Below are 17,660 nucleotides of genomic sequence, written 5' to 3'. Positions count from 1 at the left end.
CTATGATGAACCATACAACCCAGTAAAGATCCATAAAAGAACTGTTATTTTTAAGAGTGTGCTGCCAAAGTTGTCTACCTAATACTGACTTGAAGGGAGTGTATACTTAATGTGAACAAATCTTTTGAACTTAATATTAATTTAGAACACTTTGCAGAGATCTGTTTTCACTTTGACTTTAAAGAGTCTTTATCAGTTGATTAGTGTTAATAAAAACAAATTGAGATTCAGTGTTGTATAACAAAAAAATGTGACACTTCCCGAGTAGGAGATGACTTTTAATAGACACCGTACCTGGTGCCGGTGTTTCTTAATTTCGGATAAATGCGGTACTTTACTGTAAGTTCTTTCAGTTGCCCCACGCGACATGGTTAAATGATCCAAATGCTACCCCAGCACGCTGACGTTCAAAGCGTACACTGAAGAGATCAACAGTTGCATCCCAAACTCCATATTGGCGGAGCGCACTTACCTGAATGCCAGGCCGAGGCTGTCCCGCATGCCAGTATATAATGCCATCCTACCTTCCTCACGCTGTAACCGAAGGTCGGCACCTGTCGGCTCGGGGCGTGATTGATACCTGTGTAAACAGAGATGCGGCTGCTAAGCGCGAATAACAATTCAAGCACTCGTCACTGACACCTGAGCGCACCGGCAGGAGGGGTGTCGCCGCTGTCTCGACTATCCGCACGAAACAGAGAAAAGCACAAACGAGCCGAGCCGCAATGGGCCGCGGGGTCGCGCTTCTGCTCCTCCTAGAGCTTCACTGCTTGACCGCCTCCTCTTACTGGACCGCCGACGTCCTCATCTCCTTCAACGATCCCTTCAATCCCGACATTCGCGTGTCTGAGCTGTGTTCATGCGGGCTGTATGGTCTCAACTCGCCTATCCGGCGAGCCAGTGGCCTGGTTGTCACCCCTGCTTTCGAGGAGAGACTCGCCTGCGACAACGGAACAAGCTTCAACCTTGAGGAGTCGGAGCCCTGGATCGCGCTCATCGAGAGGGGTAACTGCACATTCACCGAGAAGATCAACCTAGCGACTCGGGCTGGGGCTTCGGCTGTGGTTATCTACAACTACTATGTGGAAGGTTTGAGAAACGACACAATCCCCATGAAACATGAAGGTAAGAAGGGCGCCGTGTAACTGGAGTTGGTGGAGAGGCGGAAAGAGCAGCTGCTGAGTTTGGCGATTGTAAAGTAGCTGTGCTCGCAACGGAGAAAGCGAGAGATCTCTGGAAAGACAACGTGTGTAAGAGGGGCGAGGGAGAGTGACAGTCCACAGCCGGCTGTGTTGACAAGGAGATAAGCTTTATTTCTTATTTCTATTTATTTTGGAGCAAACTGCTGAAAATATTTACGGGAACTACTTGGCGTATGCGTCAGTAGGAGTGCAACAGCTTAGGGTGGACGGTGCTATAAAACAAGCAAACAGGGAAGACTGCAAGCGCCAAGTCCACCCATTAAATAACCCGTATCATGGCGTTAAAAGAAATCTAACTGTGTAGGATCTTAGGAGAGGCAAGTCAGGAGCCGTTCCTGGATGGACGTCAGTCAGTGACAGCGCACATTCACAACGTTTGTGTGATGTGGAAGGAAAATCCATGCATTCAGTCAAAGGGAAAACTTTAAAACTCCACACAGACGGGATGCAAAACCATCCATCCATCCATTTTCCAACCCGTTGAAACCGAACACAGGGTCACGGGGGTCTGCTGGAGCCATTCCTAGCCAACACAGGGCACAAGGCAGGAACCAATCCTGGGCAGGGTGCCAACCCACCGCAGGACACACACAAACACACCCACACACCAAGCACACACTAGGGCCAACCAGAACTCTGCAAATGGAGTAGCAGAAGTGTCTTGTCCTCTTCACCTTTCATCGTGTATGTCTTCTCTAATTTGGGTTGGGCACTATAATAAGGTGACCATGCGTCCCCATTTTCCGGGGACAGTCCCCTTTTTCGGACAACTGTCCCCACTCAGAAACAAGACCCCGTTTTGTCCCCGGTTCAAGATTTCGTCCCCGGTTTCAGCTGGTTCACTTTTTTGAATGTATCTCATCCCCACGATAATTTGAACTCGGCGCGCGTGCGCAGTGTTATGCTTTATCGCAGGGGTAGGCAACGTCGGTCCTGGAGTGCCACAGTATGTGCAGGTTTTTGTTCCAACCCAGTTCCTTAATGAGAACTCAATTATTGCTGATGAAGCACATATTGCTTAAGTGACATTTTAATGCTTCATTTTAGTGGTCTCGCTTGTTAAGGTTCTCCAACCTTAATTGCTTATTTCAATCTTAAACTGCTGCATTCAGTGTTTTAATTGCTCCTTATTAGCAATAAGATGTAAAACCGGGGTAGGCAATGTCGGTCCTGGTGAGCCGCAGTGGCTACAGGTTTTCATTCAACCCAATTGCTTAATTAGAAACCAATCATTGCCAATCTCAGACCTTATTTAATTTTATGGCTTGTTAGTCTGTGCAATGTAAGGCTTTTATATCGTAGATTTTTTTCCTTTCCAAGGATATCATCCAAATGATTTGAAGCCTAAAACAGATCATTTTCAGTCTGTCACATTTTTCTATTAAGTGTTTTATTAAATCAAACTGTGCATGATGAACACACACAGATGTAATTGGAAAAAAGCTAACTGGAGAACTGCTGGCTGCTTTGTCTTTTACATCTTATTGCTAATAAGGAGCAATTAAAACACTGAATGCAGCAGTTTAAGATTGAAATAAGCAATTAAGGTTGGAGAACCTTAACAAGCGAGACCACTAAAATGAAGCATTAAAATGTCACTTAAGCAATATGTGCTTCATCAGCAATAATTGAGTTCTCGCTAAGGAACTGGGTTGGAACAAAAACCTGCACATACTGTGGCACTCCAGGACCGACGTTGCCTACCCCTGCTTTATCGCATCCTGCAACTTTGGCGAGAAATCACATGATAAGCTTTCGCTTTGTACTCTGTAGTGTTTAGAGTCCCTACTCGTGATCTGTAGATTCTAGCCCCCATGACCCCGGATTGACCCAAAAAATTCTGGTCACCTTAACTATAAACTCAAAACTAAATGGTGGATGGTTTGTTGGGTGAGACACGCAATTACCCTAAGTTCTTGTCAATAAGCCGCGGCTTATCTAAGGAAAAAAGTTGTGAAAATGAAAAAATAGAATATCGGCTTATACATAAATCCGGCTTATACATCCATCGCGGGGGTTGCGTTCCAGAGCCACCCGCGAAATAAGAATATCCGCGAAGTAGAAACCATATGTTTATATGGTTATTTTTATATTGTCATGCTTGGGTCACAGATTTGCGCAGAAACACAGGAGGTTGTAGAGAGACAGGAACGTTATTCAAACACTGCAAACAAACATTTGTCTCTTTCAAAAGTTTAAACTGTGCTCCATGACAAGACAGATGACAGTTCAGTCTCACAATTAAAAGAATGCAAACATATCTTCCTCTTCAAAGGAAGAAACAAATCAATAGGGCTGTTTGGCTTTTAAGTATGCGAAGCACCGCGGCACAAAGCTGTTGAAGGCGGCAGCTCACACCCCCTCCGTCAGGAGCAGACAAAGAGAGGGAGAGGGAGAGTTTGTTTTTCAGTCAAAAATCAATACGTGCCCTTCGAGCTTTTAAGTATGCGAAGCACTGTGCAGCATGTCTTTTCAGGAATCAGCTTTACAAAAGATAGCAACGTGAAGATAATCTTTCAGCATTTTTAGACGAGCGTCTGTATCGTCTAGGTGTGCAAACAGCCCCCCTGCTCAATCCCCATACGTCAGGATCACAGATAGTCAGCGCAAGATTGACAGAAAAGTAAGCAATCTAGCTTCTCAGCCATCTGCCAATAGCGTCCCTTGTATGAAATCAACTGGGCAAACCAACTGAGGAAGCATGTACCAGAAATTAAAAGACCCATTGTCCGCAGAAATCCGCGATATATATTTAAATATGCTTACATATAAAATCACAATTTAAATGACCGCTACGCGCTCGTGTTGACTCGGCGACGCCCAGAGCAGAAAGAACGCGCTTCGGCCGCTCCAACCGCGCCATGCGGGGAGTGAGAGAGACGGCAATATCTCACACTCTCTCCCCCCTTAAAGAAATTAAATGGGCGCGAGTGAGACCACTGACCTCCCTCCCTTCTATTAGTTATAGGTTATAGTATGTTCGGCTTATCCATGAGTCCGGCTTATCTATGATACGATTTTATTTTAAAAATTCGTATGATTTTTGGTCTCCGGCTAATACATGAGTCCGGCTTATAGACAAGAACTTAGGGTAACTGTTTTTATTTCCACCGTGCCATACCTCCTGCACTAGACAAACTAAGAAAAAGCTTGGGTTGCTGCTGGAAGAGTTGTTGGTGAGGTGAGCAGGGAGTGCTTACCCACTGGTTTGTGTGTGGATCCAAATTAAACCTCCCATGCAGTAATGGAGACACTGTGCTGTAAAAATTGCTTGTCCTTTGGATCAGAGGTAAACCTGAGGTCCTTACTGTTTGTGGTCATCAAAGATCCCTGGGCATCTTTTTTGAAAAGAGTAGGGTGTTTTCCAATATCCTGGCTAAACTGCCCACCACAGCCTGGTCACTGTGTTCCCCTAATCATCCCCTGTTTCTAACTATCTCTCTCACCTCTTCACTGCCTATTGGATAATGTGTCATGAGCATACTGGTGCAAAAATGGCTACCATCGCATCATCCAGGTGGACGCTGCACATTGGTGGTGCTTGAAGTCATTTGTTTATCAGTGTAAAGTGCTCTGAGTTGATTAGGGAAGCACTATATGAATATAATTATTAGTATTACTATTTTTATTCTTCATTTACATTTACATCATTTAGCAGACAGTCTTATCCAGAGCGACTTACAACAGTGTTTGTTAGTTTTTTTCGCATACCCCTTGGGGTTAGAGCGCAGGGTCAGCCATTGTACAGCACCCCCTGGAGCAATTACAGGTTAAGGGCCTTGCTCAAGGGCCCAGCAGAGTAGGATCTCTTTTGGCACTGACGGGGATTCGAACTGGCAACCTTCGGGATACCAGCACAGATCCTTAGCCTCAGAGCCACCACTCCGCCCCAAGAAAGACAGAGTGTTTACACTTTAATGTGATTTCTTATAACCCATCAATAGTTTGGATAAAGGTGACTCAAGATTGGGCTGAAAAATCCACCTTCTGTGCACCCTGCCTCATTTTAAAACTTTTATTTTTCATATGTTCTTTTTTTTTTTTTTTTAAGAACATCTACATCAAGGGTTCAAATCTGGTACCTGGTCTATGTCTGTGCGGAGTTTGCCTGTGCTCCCCATGTCTTAGTTGTTTTTCACTGGCTGTCCCAGCTTTTCTGCCCTTTTTCCCAAAGATGTGTGAGTAAAGTTTATTTGCGATTCTTGGATGGCGTGGGTAAAACAGATACTGCCTTGTGCCAAAAGCTGCCAGGATAGGCTCCATCCACCAATGGAAAGGCAAGTAAGGCAGGGTTGGGACAGCTATTTTAAAAATGATAATAATACATTTTGTTTATATAGAACCTTTCCCTAACCCAAAGATGTTTTACACAGTATTTAAAAATAAGCCAGAAATATCAAACAACAGCAAAACAGAACAAATAACATAGTCAAATCCTACAAGTGTTAAAATTCTAAGGCTGCAGGAAAATATTAATTAAACAGGAAAAGTTTCAATTTAGTTTTAAAAGAAGAAAGTGAGGAGCAGTTACGTAGATGTTGTGGTAAGGAGTTCAGATGTGGGTGACAAAAGATCTGAAAGAATGCTTTGCTGTGGGAACATTAGAAGCTCAGAACCAGAGGACCTTAAAGATTCATGGAGGATTATATCAGTGAGAGAGATGAGCAAGCTATGTAGGAGCTAAACCATGTAAGACTCTCAAAGTAATGAGCGCAAGTTTATATTTAATACAAAACAAAAATGGCAGCCAGTGCAGATGGCAGAGGACAGGAGTGATGTGTTCTGTCCACTTGGTGTGTGTGATAACTCGAGCAGCCATGTTCAAGTCTATAAAAAAAGACTGTGCTCGTGTTCAGTTTTGATTGGGTGTCAGAATTCCTTGGGGGCACAACTCTCTGACATTAATCTGGACTGTTCAGAGAAGTTACCAAAGTGTGTGTGTGCTCAGTGTGGGTCAAAGTCCAAATGGTTTGTCCCTCTTGGTGTCAATGTGAGTTAAGTTACCAAATAGGACACCCCTCATTGTCGAAAATGTGACAGGGTTGATTTTATGGATTGACCAGATCTGTGTATGGTGAAGGCCTCACACACCATGGTGTAACAGGGTCACTGTGACTCTTTTGGCAATATATTTCTTTTTTTCACCTGTCCACTTTCTGAAACGGATTAGTTTGCTGTGGGGCTGTGCACAGTTGGAGTCTATCTTGACAGTATTGGATTCAAGGCCAGTCCTATGTAGAGCGTACGCACATAATCTGTATGTCTTCAGGAAGGAGAAGACCCACAGAAGCATGGGGAGAATATGAGAGCACCTCACAGATAGAGAATAGGTGGATATTTGAACCCAGTAATCTGTGAGACATTACCACTAGGTACTGATTCACTGCACCGTCCATTTCTGAACCTGTTGTTTCTAGTCGTGGGGTGTGAGAATCAGAGCATATCCAGCAGAGTTAGGACGAATGCAAGAAGCAGAAGCAACTCTGGATGTGGGCCGCTACCAGGGGTCTGCAACCTTCACTATGAAAAGAGCCATTTTGCCCCCTCTTCCTCCAAAGAAAAATAGTCTGGAGCCGCAAAACATAACACAGCTGATAAACTTTTAAAAGTTTTAATCTTTTTTAAGATTTTACATGTTACAACCACGGAATACAACAAACAGAAGTGCAGTGTGCATGTGTAAGGCTACTTTGAAATAAATTAAACTGAACTATGCAGGCCTATTTGGGTCCTTCCTATACCTGTGTAAAATTAAAATAAAAACTAGCCCACTTTAATATAAATAAAACATTTAGCTGTAGCTTAGCAGCTTTAAAAAAGTAAACATAAAATTCCATTTCAGTGTGCTGAATCAACTGAAGCACCTGAACATCCAAAAAAACCTACATCAGCTCCGGGTCCGAAATGAATGTGTTTTGTTTTTCTGAAAAATGATAGCTTATTAAATGCTATTGTTGTCACCTGTTTAAAGTGACTTCTGTTTCTGAAGTTCGCTGCTGATCATCTCTATGTCGGGGCTGTACAATGTGACTTTGACCTTCACACAGGACTGCAGGCTCTCATGTGTGAGGCGGGAGCGATATTTGGACTTTATGAAGTTCATGCTTGAGAAAACTTGCTCACTTAAGTATGTTGAGCCAAAGATGGACAGAACTCCAAATGCATATTTTTTCATGTTCATATACGTTTCGGGAATGGCACTCCATGTGTCGAAAACAAATTTGTCGGGTTTGGGGAGGTTTTAAATATCACTCCATTTGTGCTCTTTAGCGAGAGTAGCCTTCTGACGGGTGACTTCTTCAAGATCCGCTGTCAGGCATTTGAACTTGGACACCCATTAATCTTTATCTGCTATGTCGTCCAGTTAAATTTCTAGATCGGGCTTACTTACTCCTGTGAATGCGGATGTGTTCAGCAGGGATGGGTCGATGTCCAGGGGTGTGACAGGGAAGGAGAGAGTGTTTTTTTTCTTTCTGAACTCACTGAATCTTTCTCTAAATGCAGCTTGCATTTTCTGAACAATTTCCCGTTTGTTTTTAAAGTCGGAGAATAGATGCTCTGATATTTTTATGAACGATTCTTTCATGTATTCTCCGTCTGTGAACGGCTTACCCCTCCTTACGATCTCTTGAGCTGCCACAAAACTAGCGGCTGTAGTTGACTGTGTAGAAGTGATCCACTTTTTGAAAGTATGTTGCTCTGTTCAGCTTTCCGTTGCAGTTCCGAAATTGCTCTCTTTCGCTTATCTTTTCGCTTATTTTTAGTGAATGCTGAGAGCTTGTTTTGAAAATGTCTTTCAACGTTACATTTTTTGTTGTTCGATAATTTATCACCACATATTAAGCACACCGGTAAGCCAGCGTCGTTGGCGGTGAAGGCAAATGCTTCTGTCCACGCAGAATTAAACTCTCTAAATTAGATGTTAAAATGTATAACAGTAGTAGTAGTAGTAAATAAACACACACATATATATATATATATATATATATATATATATAAATACAAGTTAAATTAAGAAATTGCCATCATTCATTTTCATGGTTTTTATTTTTTTGTCAAGGCCAAAGGGAGCCACTACAAGGAGGCTGAAGAGCCGCATGTGGCTCCAGAGCCGCGGGTTGCCGACCCCTGCGCTAGACCATGCATGGCACCCTAACACTCGCAGCCAGCCCCCTTTCCAACAGGGAGAACTTAGAGATGCAGATCAATGGATCGTTAGGATGGTTGACAGATTCAAAAAATCCAGTGAAAGCCCGGGCAGACACACAGAAAGGGTGCGATCTTCATGTCTGCTACCATTAATGCCTTCTGGTTCATTTTTTGACCGGCTAAACCCTATTCAATGATGAAGATTGGTGTATAAAACCCTCATTCATTTATCTGTAATGGTTATTGACCATGTGCTCAAACTACCCCAGCACTTTTTGGCCACATTAATTTTTTAATATTTATATACTGCATATTCAGTGCTATCAAGATAGCAATGGATGGATTGAGTGGGCTCGGTTAATAGAAGGGTTAAATTCAGTCTTTTCATTTTTTAAGTTCAACCCAGGATCGGATGTCAGGTTATCACAGAGAACCTGCACATCTATTCATTTTCTTAATCAGTTTATCTAGAGCATGGTCCTGTGGCAGCTGGAGCCCCTTTCAGCAAACATTGGGTGCAAGGCAGAAAAACACCCAGACAGGGGGCTAGTTCATTGTAGAGTGAACACACACACACACTAGGAGCCCAATTTAACCATGCCAATTCACCTGACTTTCGTGTCTTTGTAAAGAAACCCATTCAAATATGAGGAGAACATGCCAACTTTATGCAAGTAGCACTCAGGACATGAAATCCAGTCTCCTTATTATGAGGCAGCAGTGCTACCACTGTGCCACCAAGCCACGCTGTTTTATACCGGGGATCTGGGGATGAAAACCAATACAGACACTTGGAAAACATACAGAGTCCACACAGAGCTATGAGGTGGTATTGGATGAAAATGTTACATGAAGTATGGGGAGTGGTGGGTGGCATTACCAACCTGATGTTGATTTGATATTAGGCTGGGTGGAGTTTTGTTTTCTCCCTGTGGTCATGGAGGCTTAATCCTTCATTGGCTTGCAGTTAAGATATAAGTTTATAAACTATGCTTAACGTATCTGGTACATTTGTAAATCATGTTACAGAGGAGATTTTCGTATAAAAACTTAAAATGTGTTGTTAAGTTAATGGTCGACTGTTCTACTTCTGTTGAAATTATTTAAAACTAAAAAAGTTAATTTCTGGACTACATTGTGAGCTTGCTCTTTCCATGAGGAGTTTGGACTTTCTCCCCATGTCTGTATGGGTTTTTCTACGGTCCCCCTGTATCCCATACATGTGCATAAGATTAACTGATAACATTAAATCGGCCAGTATGAGTGAGTGTGTTCTATGAAGGTGGTTCTCATCTTCTACGCAGTGCTGCTGGAGGAATAACCTTGAGGTCCTCTACCCTAAACAGGATTAATTAAGTTAGGCAATGGATGGAATTTAACTGATACGGAAGCCAATTAATTACACACCCTGTAGAGACAGTGCTCATTGATGGCTGTTCACAATAGAAGAAACATCTGATTAAGAAACTGAAGAAGAACCATAGATTAAATCAAATACCCCTTAACTTTGAGCAGTGAAGATTAGTGTCAAGAAGTGAGAATGAACATTGAATTAAATTAGAAGATTATCCTCTGGAGAGGGCCCTCGCTAGAATGAATACTAATAGCCATGGTTGCCTTCCATGGACTAAATCATGTTTAACTTTAAATGTGAGCTCTTGGCCTTGGAGTCAAGAAGTGTTAGTAAAAGTTGCTGGCCAAAATGATAACCAGCAAGCTATGCAGCCTTGCATGAAGTGAATCAAGCAGCCTTTAACTTTTGAGAAATGAACTCTGAAACTTGGAATGGAGAAATGAGAGTGGACATCAAGTTAAATAAGCTAATTAGACTCTGCAGACAACCCTAGCTAGAATGATAGACGTGGTTTTTCAGCAGTCTTTAACTTTGAGTTTGAGCTATAACTTCTAGAATGAGGAAGTGACAGAGAATATACAGTCAAAAAAGGTGATCAGTCTCCAAGGATAAACCTTGTTAGAATAAGAACTGAGGCACTCAGGTCTTCCATGAATGAAATCAGATAGCCCTTAACTTTAAATCTGAGCTCTGAAATTTGGAATCAGGAAGTGAGAGTGAACATTATGTTAACTAAGCTGATTAGTCTCCAAAGGCCCCCTTCAGGTACAATGAATACTGATAGGCACTGGAGTGTTCCATAGACTGAGTCGAACAGCCTTCAACTTTGAGTCTGAACTATGAAACTTGGAATCAAGAACTGACAGGAAATGTCAAGTTAAATAAGATGAATAGTCTCTGAAGACAACACTCACTAGAATAAGACTGAGACGCTTTGGCCTTCTATAGACTCTAGGAAAAAAAACTAAAACACTGTGGTCTTCAATAGATTAAATCAAATAGCCCTTACGTTTGAGCATGAGCTCTGAAACTTGGAGTCAAGACGTGAAAGTGAACATCAAGTTAAATAAGCTGATTACTTTCCAAAGACCTCCCTATGTAGAATGTGCACTGATAGGCATTGCAGCTTTCCATACAGCCTTTATCTTTAACTCTGAGCTATGAAACTTGGAATCAAAAAGTGACAGGGAATGTCGAGTTAAATAAGATGATTTTCCAAAGGCAACCCTCACTAGAATAAGACTGAAGCACTTTGGCCTTCCATAAATAAAATTGAATAGCTCTTAAGTTCGAGTGTGAGCTCTGAAACTGGGAATTGAGAAGTGGCAGAGAATATCGAATGAAATAAAGTGAGTGGCCTCTGAAGATGACACTTGATAGTATAAAAACCTAGACATTGCAGCCTTTAGTAGATGAAATCGAATAGCCCTTAACATTGAGCATAAGCTGTGAAACTGGGAGCTAAGAAGTGAAAGTGAACAACAAGTTAAATAAAGGATACCCTATCTACACTCTTAAAAATAAAGATGCCAAAGTAATTCTTCAGAGTGATTCCATAGAGGAACCATTCTTGGTTCACAAAAGAACCATCCACATGAAGGTTCCAGAAATAACCTTTATTTATTTAGATCTGTAACAGGCTCCATAAATACAGTAGATGATAATAAATTTGTGAAATGCCAATTGGTTCTTGATTTAAAAAGGACAATAACACCCGCTAAGTTCAGGTTTAATTGATCTTTTAATATACTGCTATGTAGCCTACTATACATTCAAGTTTACTGTTTTGTACACATTAGGAACCTTTTTAAGGCCTTAAAAGCGCCAACTTTATATGCAGAGAATCCTGGTTTCTTTGTTAAGCAACGGTTCTATGAGGAACCACACAATCCTGTAAAATGCTATTAAAGGACTTTTAAAGAGTGTAGAATGAATACTGACAGGCATTGTGACTTTCTAGCAGACTTTGAGTGTGAGCAATTAAAATTTGACATGAAGAAGTGACAGGGTGTTTTGTATAACAAGGTGCAAAACAATGGTTACCGCAAAATCCTGCCGGATTACGCCAATTGTTTTGTCTTGGTAGAGTAATATATATTGCTCTACTTTCCCCTATTGTATTATTAATATGTAGCCTTAGAATGCCTAATCTCACAGACTTAACACTGTTTATAAGATATTATTGTATATACAGTGGTGTGAAAAACTATTTGCCCCCTTCCTGATTTCTTATTCTTTTGCATGTTTGTCACACAAAATGTTTCTGATCATCAAACACATTTAACCATTAGTCAAATATAACACAAGTAAACACAAAATGCAGTTTTTAAATGATGGTTTTTATTATTTAGGGAGAAAAAAAATCCAAACCTACATGGCCCTGTGTGAAAAAGTAATTGCCCCCTTGTTAAAAAATAACCTAACTGTGGTGTATCACACCTGAGTTCAATTTCCATAGCCACCCCCAGGCCTGATTACTGCCACACCTGTTTCAATCAAGAAATCACTTAAATAGGAGCTGCCTGACACAGAGAAGTAGACCAAAAGCACCTCAAAAGCTAGACATCATGCCAAGATCCAAAGAAATTCAGGAACAAATGAGAACAGAAGTAATTGAGATCTATCAGTCTGGTAAAGGTTATAAAGCCATTTCTAAAGCTTTGGGACTCCAGCGAACCACAGTGAGAGCCATTATCCACAAATGGCAAAAACATGGAACAGTGGTGAACCTTCCCAGGAGTGGCCGGCCGACCAAAATTACCCCAAGAGCGCAGAGACGACTCATCCGAGAGGTCACAAAAGACCCCAGGACAACGTCTAAAGAACTGCAGGCCTCACTTGCCTCAATTAAGGTCAGTGTTCACGACTCCACCATAAGAAAGAGACTGGGCAAAAACGGCCTGCATGGCAGATTTCCAAGACGCAAACCACTGTTAAGCAAAAAGAACATTAGGGCTCGTCTCAATTTTGCTAAGAAACATCTCAATGATTGCCAAGACTTTTGGGAAAATACCTTGTGGACTGATGAGTCAAAAGTTGAACTTTTTGGAAGGCAAATGTCCCGTTACATCTGGCGTAAAAGGAACACAGCATTTCAGAAAAAGAACATCATACCAACAGTAAAATATGGTGGTGGTAGTGTGATGGTCTGGGGTTGTTTTGCTGCTTCAGGACCTGGAAGGCTTGCTGTGATAGATGGAACCATGAATTCTACTGTCTACCAAAAAATCCTGAAGGAGAATGTCCGGCCATCTGTTCGTCAACTCAAGCTGAAGCGATCTTGGGTGCTGCAACAGGACAATGACCCAAAACACACCAGCAAATCCACCTCTGAATGGCTGAAGAAAAACAAAATGAAGACTTTGGAGTGGCCTAGTCAAAGTCCTGACCTGAATCCAATTGAGATGCTATGGCATGACCTTAAAAAGGCGGTTCATGCTAGAAAACCCTCAAATAAAGCTGAATTACAACAATTTTGCAAAGATGAGTGGGCCAAAATTCCTCCAGAGCGCTGTAATAGACTCATTGCAAGTTATCGCAAACGCTTGATTGCAGTTATTGCTGCTAAGGGTGGCCCAACCAGTTATTAGGTTCAGGGGGCAATTACTTTTTCACACAGGGCCATGTAGGTTTGGATTTTTTTTTCTCCCTAAATAATAAAAACCACCATTTACAAACTGCATTTTGTGTTTACTTGTGTTATATTTGACTAATGGTTAAATGTGTTTGATGATCAGAAACATTTTGTGTGACAAACATGCAAAAGAATAAGAAATCAGGAAGGGGGCAAATAGTTTTTCACACCACTGTAACTTATCCCCACCTTCCCTTCTATATCTATAACCTCAGGCAATTAGATGTAGTAAAAAGACAAGCAGAAGTTAAGTTACAGTTTAAATAATGTATTATTGATAATATTCATAAATAATAACAAAATGCAAAGTATATTTGAATATTGGCAACCATACAACCTGATTAAATGGTGATATGTAATTCAGGCGGCACACAGTCTTGTAGTTACTTAAATGTCTCTAGTTAAAGCATCATTGGTGCTCAGCTTTCAGCCACATGTCTGTTCAAAATGGCTGCTGAGCTGTGCTCTTCATTGTATTGTCTTCATCATCACAGATTAGCAAGAGAGATGCTTCTTTCAGATGTTGGTTAGTAAGAGTGAGATACTGAGGTTAAACACATACATTTATAGATGTTCTGTCCAACCCCGAGAGCCAATAGGACATCATGGTACTTAAAGGCCTCTGAGACAAGCCAATTCCAAACAGCCATACCTCAGACCAATGGGAGAATAGAACATCTTAATACCAGCCACCCCCAAGACCATATGTCTTTACGTCTTTCTTGTGGGGGTAGAAATGAATTAAGCAAAGAAACACTAACCAAACCGGTTTAAGGCACATCTTCCCCCAAATCCTGTTGTAAAATTCAAAGAGGCTCAGCCGTAAAAGGGGGGGCAAACACGAATGCTTCTCACCAAAGTAACACTAAATTACATTTCTTTGCCTAAAAATCAAATAAAGACATACAAAATATTCATCAAATTATATGTAAAATCTCACATCACATCACAGGGAATACCAAGTTAAAGAAGGTGATTAATCTCTGAGGATGACCCTTGCTATAATAAAAAACAAGGCACTGTGGTCTTCCTTAGATTAAATCAAATAGTCATTAACTCTGAATCTGAGTTCTTAAATTTGGAGTCAAGAAGTAAGAGTGAACATCAAGTTAAATAAGATTAATCCCTAAATATAATCCTAGCTAGAATAAAAAACATAGACTTTGTGTTTGAACCTAGTACTGTATGTAGAATCATAAGGTATAAGTAAACTTTGAGATAAATATGGCTCTTAGCCTCTGAAGATGAGTGAAAACCTGCAGCCATTGTGACCTTCCACAGTCAAACATCTCTCAGTGGAGATCAATGGAGAGTGTATCTTGAATTAACAGTCTGACCTCAGAAACAAGAATGTCCGAAATTAACAATGAGTTCATTCTAATTAAGAAAATCAGCGTGAAGGATAGCAGAAAAAAGAACATTGCAGCATCCAGTTTGTCTTCAGGTAAAATAGCAGGCAATTGTATGAAGATGAATGGGAAGAAAACCAAAGCACCTGAAGGTGGGCTTACAAGTGTTGGCCGAAAGTAAAAGAAATTACTTTTGAATTGTTCTATAAGGTTGGGGAAGAAGAAGCTCTGCTGATTGGCCATAGTTATAATGTTTGTAAGACAGAATAAAAGCAGCTGCATGGCATATTTGTTTTGTCTAATTTTTGGGGAAAAAAATAACAAAACAGTACTAAATAATAAGCAAAGTTTATCTTGACGGTGCTTTAAACTGCTCGGTTTAATTCAGAAGCACTTCATAATAGTACTGGGGCCTCAGACCTCACCTTATATCTATTAGGTAGGTATGGTGGTCATGTGACCATGGTACTGGACCTTAAACCATCACAAATCAACGCTCCGCTCCAAAATGAATTATTATTATTATAAAATACTGTGCCGTCCTGAGCCTGCCACTTAATCTCTGAGTTCTGCATTTTTGAAACAGAAAAAAAGAATCATTAGACTTCTTTATTCATAAACCCTTGGTGATGGTATGCACTAATGGGGGTGTGTGTATAAAGAAGCGTTGCTCATTTGTTTGTATATCACTTTAATGCATGTGAGCTCTTCCATTCAGTTGTTTCTGTTACAGCCCAGATAGATTCAAAGGTTTTGTTCATAATTAAAGCCAACACATTAATTCTCTATTACAGCTTCACTTCTTTCAAGGGCTTCACATGATTCTGCTTTCACAGTGCCCCATGGAACATTAACGTTATTTAAATATTTGCATGTAAACACTAGCTCCTGTTTTCCTGTCTGGCCACTGTTCTTGACATTCCAATGTTATATTGCAGTGCATCAAATAGCAATGCACTGCTTTTGTATGTATGGCGATAGGAGCAGGACTAGAACAACAGTGAAAGTACAGAACAAAAAGAGGCTGGCCAACTGGCTGGTGCTAACCCGTGACTGAGTCATACTGTACCTCATGTTGGAGCAGTCTTGATAAAGATTGAGTAATTATAGATTGCTTTTTGTCAATATAAAGCAGGACTGGTACCGGGCAGCACTGGATAAATATAATGTTGACTTTCCACAGGCTCTCCTTGTTAAGCAAAGGGTACTTCACAGTGCATTATCAGCAGAAAGAGCTTTAGAAAGGTTTATTGTGTGACACTCGTCTGTTACAGGTACAGCACTCCATCGATCCCGGTATTATGAGGTGTTTGTGCCCGTGGGAAGTCCTGCCAGTCAATGTATCTGATAGCACAAATCCACTAGATGTTCCAGCTGTCAACAAGGTGCCACTATTAAATGCTGTTATTAAGATGCACAATACAAATCAGTCAAATATGGGAGGTGGGATAGTTTAGTGGCTAAGACCTTGGACTGTAAAGCAGCTACCGACTCACTGTGTAACCCAATGCATGTGGCACGTGCTGTTGAAGCTCACATTTTGGAAATTTTCCGGCCTGAATTAGTGATTTATAGTAAAAGCAGCACAGTGGTTTGTGCTGCTGGTTTCGAATTTCAGTCTGGACACTGTTTGTATGGAGTCTGCACATTCTCCCTGTATCTGTCTTAGTTTTCTGCTGGTATTTCAACTTATCTCCCACATCCCAAAAAGGTTCAGGTTATTTTCTGTGATCGTGACCTGTAAATAGTGTTGAATGGCATACTGGTACTGAAAACGTACAGAAAACCCCAATTTTTAAAATGGTATGGTAACAGCATTTTGTTAATTTTGGTACCAGAAGAAAATGTTACTTTTCAAGCACTTTGCATTCTGTCGTTTATTAGCATGAACACAACTGCTGAACAACCCCCTCCCCCTGCTCTTCAATGAAATATACGTATTACATTTAACTGGATTCACCAAGAAGGGAGTCCCTGCTCCTGCTCTACAAACGTTATGTATTAATATAAATATGCTGGAGACTCCAGGGGGGACCCGTTTCACGCTTCTTGTGCATTGATTTACAGAGTGTATCAACATAGGGAGGCATGTAATTGTGTGACAGAACTGGGGTTCTGCTGTGAGACATTCTGTGAGACATTGTGTGGGATGTGAGGAGAAATAAATTAATGGTACTGCTACTGAATTCCAAAAGCTGGTATTTAGACCAAACTCAAAATATTAGCACCAATTCAACACTACCTGTGAAAAACTGGACTGGTAGGGATTATTATTATTTTTTTTTTTTTATAATTTTATTGATTTTATTGAAATCACACAACATTCCATACAAATAGATCAATTTTACAAAAGTAAGATTGAAAGCAAATCAACCCCCACACCTGAGAAAGAGAAAATGGGCAGCAGAATAAAACTTAAAGCTGGTAAAAATAGATGAATTACCATATATACTCGAGTATAAGCCAACCCGAATATAAGCCAAGGTACATAATTTTACCTACAAAAACTTGAAAAACTTATTGACTCGAGTATAAGCCTAGGGTGGGAAATGCAGCAACTACTGGTAAGTTTCAATAATCAAAATAAATACCAATAAAATTACTGTACATTAATTGAGGCATCAGTAGGTTAAATGTTTTTGAGTATTTATTTCAAAGAAAAACAGTAAACTAACTCTGTAAGTGGAGAAGAGGGTCAACAAAAACAATATGGTATCTCTCTCGCGCGTTTGTGTGTGTGTGTGTGTCTCTCTCACGCGTGCTTGTGTGTCTCTCTCACGCGTGCTTGTGTGTCTCTCTCACGTGTGCTTGTGTGTGTCTCTCTCGCAGGTGTGTGTGTGTGTGTCTCTCTCTCGCTCGCTCGCTCGCTGCACATGGAATGCACAGGGAGAGATTGAACACGTGCGGAAATCATCGGCGCGCACAAACCAAAAGGGAAACTGGCTTGTTCGTATACCGGGGGGCAGCGGGAC

The 17,660-nt window shown here is 41.0% G+C and overlaps 1 protein-coding gene across 1 annotated transcript in view; it reads left to right on the top strand.

The window, feature by feature from the left end:
* The first annotated feature begins 560 nt into the window (after positions 1–560).
* Positions 561–17,660, top strand: part of LOC114662293 (E3 ubiquitin-protein ligase RNF128) — an 80,396-nt gene continuing 63,296 nt past the window's right edge. Inside the window, exon 1 of the mRNA XM_028815683.2 lies at positions 561–1,125. Coding sequence (XP_028671516.1) covers positions 726–1,125 — 400 coding nt within the window. The 5' untranslated portion in view covers positions 561–725. The remainder of the gene's footprint in view (positions 1,126–17,660) is intronic.

Source organism: Erpetoichthys calabaricus, chromosome 12, assembly GCF_900747795.2.
Source record: "Erpetoichthys calabaricus chromosome 12, fErpCal1.3, whole genome shotgun sequence".
Lineage (NCBI taxonomy): Eukaryota > Metazoa > Chordata > Cladistia > Polypteriformes > Polypteridae > Erpetoichthys > Erpetoichthys calabaricus.
This window is presented reverse-complemented; position numbering and strand designations above follow the sequence as displayed.